The 8,757-nt window shown below is 34.8% G+C and overlaps 1 protein-coding gene across 1 annotated transcript; it reads left to right on the top strand.

The window, feature by feature from the left end:
- The first annotated feature begins 1,512 nt into the window (after positions 1-1,512).
- On the top strand, positions 1,513-3,568 carry LOC108908532 (cytochrome P450 307a1-like). The gene is made up of 3 exons (XM_018712591.1): positions 1,513-1,849; positions 1,977-2,762; positions 2,818-3,568. Exons 1-3 carry the CDS (start codon positions 1,513-1,515, stop codon positions 3,144-3,146), a joined length of 1,452 nt encoding a protein of 483 aa, XP_018568107.1. The 3' UTR covers positions 3,147-3,568.
- The last annotated feature ends 5,189 nt before the right edge of the window (positions 3,569-8,757 follow it).

Here is an 8,757-nt window from a genome sequence, read left to right as displayed (position 1 = left end):
AAATTTGAATTTGAAGTGTTTCGACGTAGCGCCACTGACGCCGCCATTTTGATGCGTATGGTATCATGATTTTCTTTAAGACTGTTTTTTTTACTCGCTTTAGACCTTCAATAAAATAATTGACCTATCCCAAAAAAATATATCTTAAAGTAGAAGATCTGTCGATTATTATGCTTTTTTTAGAATTAAACTCTGTTCAGTAGTTTTTGAGAAAAAAATTCCGAAAGTTTGTCGATTTCGTCACTTTTTTCACATTAAATTGTAAATATCTCGAAATACGCCTAAAAATATAAAAAAATATGTAAATTATCAGAAAAATACACTTTATAAAATAAAAAAAGTTTCATGCTGTAGGTTTTTGTTTTAAAAATTTAGTCGGTTATCTTTATTTAGAAGCATCTTTTTAGGGGTGAACCGCTCGCCTAATATATTTGACTGATTTCCCTGTATCTCGGAACATACCTAAACTTTAACTTTAAATTAATTTATTTCAACAGAAAATAAGTCTTTTTATTTATAAAAACAACATACTCTTTATGAGGACATATCCGAACTTATCCGTATTTTGGTAAAAATTTAAAGAACGATATTAATAAATCATTGTGGAGACAAGTAAACAAGCCTTGTAGTATTTTAAAGTCGCATTTTATAATTTTCTCGAAGACCATAAGTCCTGTCAAAAAATAGTACCATTTGTATTTAATTTACTGTCCTTTCAGAAAATTTTACAATTTAACACCTTGTAATATATCTTAAAATTTGATAAAAGATGGATCTGAATATTTACTACAGAAAAATAAATTCATTTTACGATATGAATAAAATTTGTTTAAGAAACGAAACAAAAGTAGAATGAATTTTATTTTTCTCGAAGTCTATTTCTACTCGTATGCACTTATTACTATTTATGTTTGGATTTTTTTTCGTCTTCAGTTATTAAGTATTTTTCAAAGCAAATTAAAATAGTAAATAATTATTTGTTTATACATTAGTAGATGTACCCAGCATTGCTCATAGACAAAATTAAATAGTTCACGCAGACAAATTGCCAAATTAATATCCAGAACTTTCTCTTTGCAGCCAAAAATTTCGCGAAAATCTCCACTAAACTAGGCCTGTTAAATTAAACATAACTTCAGAAAAATCCTCGATTTCCGTGTCCCATAAATAAATAACCATCACACAACAAATATGTACATCTCTCTGCCCCCATATATACCACTGCCAGAAGAAGCAGGATAGAATAACACCGACCTGCCCGGTAAATCTAAGAACAGGAATATCAAAACTGACATCGAATAAATGTATCTACTTATGTAAATCCGAAATCAAACTATATAAGCATCTTTCCGAGGAAGAGTCCTCAGACAACGTTGGGTATAGCACACTCGTTGTTCTCTACCACCGTGGTATTTTTGTAAAATCCCCAAAAATACAGTGCAGTGCTTCAAGATGCTCGCGGTCGCCTTAATATCTTCAATCACTTCAGTTCTGTTAATCTTCACATCGGCGATGCTGGCTCTGGTCTGTTACGAGATCTACAAAAAGAACAAGGATACCAAGGCGTTATGCGTCGAAGATGGCCTCAAGGAACCACCAACACCGAGGAAGATGCCCATCATCGGCCACCTTCATCTGCTTGGAGGATACGAGGTGCCGTACCAAGCGTTCAGTTTCCTGGGGAAGAAATACGGAAACGTTGTCAAACTCCAGCTGGGACAAGTCAAATGCGTTGTGGTCAACGACCAGAAGAATATCCGGGAAGCTTTGGTCACCAAAGGGCACCACTTCGATTCCAGACCAAATTTTCAGCGGTACAAGGAACTCTTTTCAGGAAATAAAGAAAACTGTAAGTAAAAAATTACCTAAATAATAAATAAATAATAAATAATAAAATTTTGTAAAATAAAAGAAATATTAAGAAGCTTTGCTGTGATGTATTAGTAATATAAAAGCTAATAATACTATTTTTTTAGCTTTGGCGTTTTGCGACTGGTCAGAAACCCAAAAAACACGCAGGGACTTGCTGAAAGCATACACCTTCCCCAGAGCCTTCAGCAACAAATTTGCCAGTTTGGAAACCCTCATCTCCTCGAGCACTAGGACCTTGATATCCCAGATAATCCCTGAAAAAACTGTGGAATTGAAACCACTCATACTACGCAGCTGTGCCAACATCTTCCTAAATCATTTCTGCTCCAAGAACTTCGAAATCGACGACGAGAGGTTCGTGAGGATGGTCGAGGATTTCGACGAGATCTTCTACGAGGTCAACCAAGGTTACGCCGCTGACTTCCTGCCCTTCCTGATGCCCTTTCTGAAGAAGAACCTGGGCAGGATGAATGCGCTGACGCATAGAATCAGGAGTTTCGTCGAAGACAAAGTCGTGGAGAACCGTTACGAGGAGTTTGACCTCGAGACTGATCCTGGTGACTACATTGAAAGCTTCATCAAGTACGTGAAGTCTGGAGACGGTCCTGAATTGCCCTGGGATACCGCACTTTTTGCTTTGGAGGACATTATAGGCGGCCATTCAGCTGTTGGAAACTTTTTGATGAAGCTTTTTGGGTTCCTTGTGGAGCTTCCCGATGTTCAAAGAAAAATCCAAGAAGAGATAGACGCTGTTGTTGGTACAGCCCGAGATGTGACCATTGCAGACAGAGGATCAATGCCATATGTTGAGGGCGTAATTTTTGAAGCCATCAGGTTAATAGCGTCACCTATCGTTCCAAGGGTAGCTAACCAGGACAGTTCTATTGATGGTAAGCAGGCTTACATCAATGTCAATGCAGTCTTAAACACTTTTTTCTCTTCCAGGGTACAAGATAGAGCAAGGAACAGTACTGTTCCTCAACAACTACGACCTCAGCATGTCCGATAGGTTGTGGGACCGTCCCGAGGAGTTTCTTCCAGAGCGCTTCCTTAAAGACAACAGACTGATCAAACCCGACCACTTCCTACCTTTTGGGGGTGGTAGAAGGAGCTGCATGGGGTACAAGATGGTACAGTTGGTGTCCTTCGGTATTTTGGGCGGATTTTTACAAAAGTACACCATCCTGCCGGCTGAGAACGAATCGTATAAAGTCCCGATTGGTTCTTTGGCGCTGGCAAAAGATACGTTTAAGTTCCGATTCGTCAGGAGATGAGCCTAGAGAAATTTGTTATTTTTATTTATTTAATTTATTCCGATTGCAGTTAGAGCTAGAGCTGAGTTAAAATTTCACGGGAAAGTTCTCCATGAAAAACTTAAATCGCAGACTATACAGTGGTTTCACTCACCAAGTGGATATCATCGGAAGTCAAGTAAAATTCTAGTCTGTAATAAATTAATTCATCGATTTACTATACTAAATTTTTCATGGAAAACTTTTTTGTGTTGAATCTATATAGAAATGCAGCAATTAATCGTAATATTGAATACTCAATTTTTAAGAAGCTCTAGAGGTAACGTGATCGTATTCCTGACTGTATACCTTTGTAAGTTTGTTGATGACATATATATTTATATTTGTAATTTTATGGATATTCGATACTGACCTTTTGAAGATATTTTTATTATATTTTTATAACTGCCGAATCTCAAGAATATTTTTTAATAAAAAAGGACCGAAGGACGTTATCGATTGTTTTTATTTTGCCAAATCGTCGAAGTAACAACAAATTAAAAATCACATAAAATAAAACATTAAATATTTTCAGTGTTTGTGTAAAAATAACTTTATTATATTTCATTAAATATTCCTTTCAGTGTAAGTAGGACTATATAAATTTAAAGAAAAACTTGTTTTGGAAAAATGTTAAAAGAAAAGCGTAGATAAATGTATTTGTTTTATTTTTTTAGCATCCCAGACATAATTATATTTCATTACACAGGGTGTTGCGGAACAATGTGAAAATAAATTTAATACGTGATACAGCAAAAAATAATACGATTTTTATCTATGGGCTTATCGACTTTTGTTTTTAAGATATAAAGCATCAGAGATGATTGTATGAAATCAAGTTTTAGCCATATCTTTTCCTAAAAACAATGTATAGCATTGAAATTTGGTACAGGTAAGTTTTTAAGCATACTTGAGGCTAGGACGCTAGTCACTATCTCTACCAGTGACATTTTATGACATAATTTTTTATGATAGGATTTTTGTAGTGTATGTCTTGTATATAAAAAAAAGTTCAGTCTACTCAAAAAAGTTACACTTGTTAATATTGCTGAAGACGCACCGTTGTTGAGCAAAACTCAATACATTGTCCCAAAGTAAACCGGATTTTATTCTTAATATACAGAGTGTCCGTCAACGACTGGGCTTTTTTAGATAAAAATAAGCTTTAGATTTACCTTGAGACAAATGCAGGGTGTCCCACGATGACGAGACATTAGACATATTTCAGAGACTACTTCGATTTTAATTTTGAAAATTTCCTATTCTTAAAGTTAACCGTTTTCGATATACAGTGTGTTTCACTTAAAGTCGGAACACCTCTATATTTAGGAAGGCGTTGGCCAATTTCCAAAATTCTTCTTTTTCTATGTGGTAGTACTCAAAAAGGCCTACTTTTTGATATTATATTTTTTGATATGTGATCTTTTCTACGACCTACTATCATTAAGAAAAGACCCTAAAAAATTAAAAACATAGGCATATTTTTAAGGTATTTTTTCCATGCTGTTTCATTGATTTCACTCATACAGGGTGCTCACAATAAGACACCCAAATTATATATTTTTTTTATTGTACCAGAAATGACACGCAACAAAATAAAATTTAAATATTACTGTTTTCTATTAGTCCACTGATCAATTCGTCTCCTCTTATTTCTAATAACTCTCATCAACTGATGCGGTGTTATTTGTCGTCATGCTTGTCTAATTCTAATACATAAATCTTCTGGGGCCTTGTTTTATACACTTTATTTTTCAAAGTTCCCCATAAAAGGAAATCAAGAGGTGTCAAGTCTGAAGTCCTTGACGGCCACTCAACTAACGGACTGTTGCGACCTATCCACTTTCTCGGTAAATTCTCATTCAACCTATGACTTACTACTACCGCATGATGAATCGATGCTCCAAATAGTTGAAAGTAGAGGTTCTGTCTTACATGGAGAGGAAGTGCATGTGTACTGAATCCCAGAAATCATTATTTAAGAAATTCAAAAAAATCTCTGCGTTTAGATTAACGTTAAAAAAGAAGGGGCCGATTATTTGATCACATAAAATCCCACAAAACACATTTTTTTTTAATTAAGATTTATATCTACATCAGTTGAGGAGAGTTATTAGAAATAAGAGGAGACGAATTGAACAGTGCATACAAAATGGTGGTGGGCTAATAGAAAACAGCAATATTTATATATTATTTTGTTGTGAAATTCATTTCTAGTACAACAAAAAATATATATAATTTGGCTATATTGTAAACATCCTGTATGAGTGAAATCAATGAAACTGCATGGATATACCTACGGTTAATAAAATGATGAAAAAATACCTTGAAAATATTATCCACTGTTAATACAAGACTGCATTGAGTAAAATTTTTCGAAGTTTGTACCTATTTTCTGAACACCCTGTAAAAGCTATAATAATGAAAATTTGTATTTAGGGTTTTGAGGTACGATCAAATCGAAAATGCTATCTATTTCATTTTAAAAAAAATGCCTAATATATTTTTAATTTTTGAGGGTCTTTTCTTAATTATAGTAGGCCATAGAAAAGATCACATGTCAAAAAATATAATATCAAAAAGTAGACCTTTCTGAGTACTATCACATAAAAAAAGAGTTTTGGAAATCGTCCAACGCCATCCTAAATACGTAGGTGTTCCAACTTTAAGTGAAATGTATTTTCAATTTTTTTAAAAAAAAAATTAAATTAGCATTGCTTAATTCAAAAAGATGTGTATTTTACAATAATAAAGTTAGAGCGATAAAATTTATAGAGGACATAACTAAAACTCTAAGCTTCTCTGCCATAATTTCAAAATAACTTAATTTTATACAGGGTGATAGGAATTTAATGCCGAATTTAGTCAACTTTAAACCATCTTAACTTATTTTTTTTAATGGAACAATCTGTGTATTTTTGCGCAACCTGATGAACAATTTTGTTCTCTTTCGAATGGGATAATGGTTCCCTATACCTATCTCTTGATTTTTAAGGTATTTACTGTTTTTCTTGCAATCATCGGATATCTCATAATTTCTTGCAAGGATTGCTGTGAAATTTTTAGTGGAACTTCAAAACAAGCACCTAATCCACCAGTTTATTGTTAGTCCATTGAATTGTTACATTTTTTTGGGCTTAGCGTGCAAAAGTCAGAGCACTCAATTTTATTTTTTGGATGTCAAGAGGGGGTTAGTGTAAAGTTAAATCCATGTTTGTGGGGTCGCAACCCTTGAGCGTCGGCCGCCATCTTGTAAAAAGGGCTGCGAATGGTTTTTATACTACTACTTACTATATCGGCCAAACTATTCCTCGCAGAGAAAATTTGTAAAAACATTTCTTGTTGCAAATTAAATTCTCTACAAATTTAGTTCCGTAACTTTTAGTCGTAGAACCAAAAATAGCAAAGTTATTAACAAAAACATATAATTTGGTCGTTATAACTTTTTTCTGGTCATTTTACAAAAAATTACGTCAGAGCATTTTGATAGAGGGGTTTCAAGGAATAATTTCCATTACAAACTTTTTTCAAATTTTATTTATTAATTAGGGTTTTACAGTGATGCGAAACTTCCACTATTCTTCAGTACTAGTAAGTATACATACATTAATATGAATGATTAGGCATAGTTTTCTCTCATTTTTCCATTATTTTTATAAGAAACATTTTATTGATTTATATTGTAATGTTGTTAATTAGTTATTGACTCTTTTCCCCACCCCCTACGGGGTAGAGTCTGGTGGCGCGTTTTTTTTACGTCGTATCCCTAGTATGTATTTCCCAATCTACTGTGTCCTCAGTCTCTTTGATGTGCCAGGCTGCGACTCAGGATCTGGTGGAGCTTCCGATATTGAATTGTCGAGGAAGGATGGAGAATGAAGTGGCGTCATTATTGGCAGTTCATCTTCAAAATCATTTTCCTCGATCAATTTTGATATCTCCATTATGTTGCTGCATGTCTCCCCAGAACAATTCAGGCATACTGCAGAACATTTGAGGCCTGCCTTCCGACATCCACACATTGCTCCACAGTTTCCTTTGCATCGGCAGAATATCAACTTTAGAAGCTCAGGGGGTGCTGGAGGTTTTGAACTTTGAATAGGCATCAATATTTGTCCATACTTTTTCCAGCCCCAGTCTTGAGGGTCGTTGTAATTCCCGAGCCACGACTGGACCTGACAATAGACTCGGAGGTTGTGCAAGCGGGCTGTGTCTTGTGTTGGAGGAAGTGAAGACAAATTAAATGTATTCTTTGTCACTGACTTGGCGAATCGTTTATATCTAAGACTGTCCAGAGAATCATCATCTTTATTGCCACCATATAAAGAGATGAAAAAACGTTCACCAACGGCAGTGAGCAAAGTTGGGTCGACTCTCTCATTGAGGAATAACGCTGTTCCACTAGCTAACTCAGGACGTGTCTCCAGTGTTGCGAGAAATTTCATTTTACCGATGTTGTAAGCTGCTGAAGTTGTGTCACATCCTGAGAAGGCATGGAGAAACAACAGATTATCCGCAATGACTTCTCCGTACATAAAACTTGACGGACATTATAATTGTTCGGCTGTACGTCCTTTCGATGGTTTAAAAAAATATATATTTGAATGTGTTCTTCCAAATGCCGCGAGCAAGACAAGAATGTCGATATCTTCGGCGACAATAGTGACTGAGTCGAACGATTGGGATGCAGCAAGAGCGGAGCGAACGATGAGGGTATCTGCATCTGATTCTGCTTGGTCGACACTGAAACCCACCTCTTGTCCACAAAATTCAAAATAGTGTCCACAAAACTCAAAATACTTTTCACAATTAAATACGTCACGCACGCACGTGGTAGCACAACTGGAAGAAAACTTTGAAGGACGCCTCCTATGCCTAATCATTCATATTAATGTATACTTACTAGTACTGGAGAATAGTGTAAGTTTCGCATCGCTGTAAAATCCTAATAAATAAATAAAATTTGAAAAAAGTTTGTAATGGAAATTATTCCTTGAAAACCCCTCTATCAAAATGCTCTGATGTAATTTTTTTGTAAAATGACCAGAAAAAAAGTTATAACGACCAAAACAAAATTTCTTCCCAAATTTTTATATATTTTCGTTAATAACTTTGTTATTTTTGGTTCTACGACTAAAAGTTACGGGACCAAATTTGTAGAGAATTTAATTTGCAACAAGAAATGTGTTTACAAATTTTCTGTGCGAGGAATAGTTTGCCCGATATAGTAAGTAGTAGTATAAAAACCATTCGCAGCCCTTTTTACAAGATGGCGGCCGACGCTCAAGGGTTGCGACCCCACAAACATGGATTTAACTTTACACTAACCCCCTCTTGACATCCAAAAAATAAAATTGCGTGCTCTGACTTTTGCAACCTCAAATGTAACTTTTCAATGGACTATGTTGTCAATTTAACACATACAGTAAATGTTTATTTGAGTATTATTTATTGTTAAAAAATGGAAAATGGAAAACATTTATTCAAATGCTGACATTCTAAATTTATTATTTATTCATGGAGGGTATCACAACATAATGTACCAAATTAATAAAGTTTTAAAGGTCGGTTATTTTCTGAACAAACCCCGTAC

Source organism: Anoplophora glabripennis, unplaced genomic scaffold, assembly GCF_000390285.2.
Source record: "Anoplophora glabripennis isolate ALB-LARVAE unplaced genomic scaffold, Agla_2.0 scaffold207, whole genome shotgun sequence".
Lineage (NCBI taxonomy): Eukaryota > Metazoa > Arthropoda > Insecta > Coleoptera > Cerambycidae > Anoplophora > Anoplophora glabripennis.
Note: the sequence above shows the minus strand (reverse complement) of the source record. Positions and strands in the feature narration are given on the sequence as shown.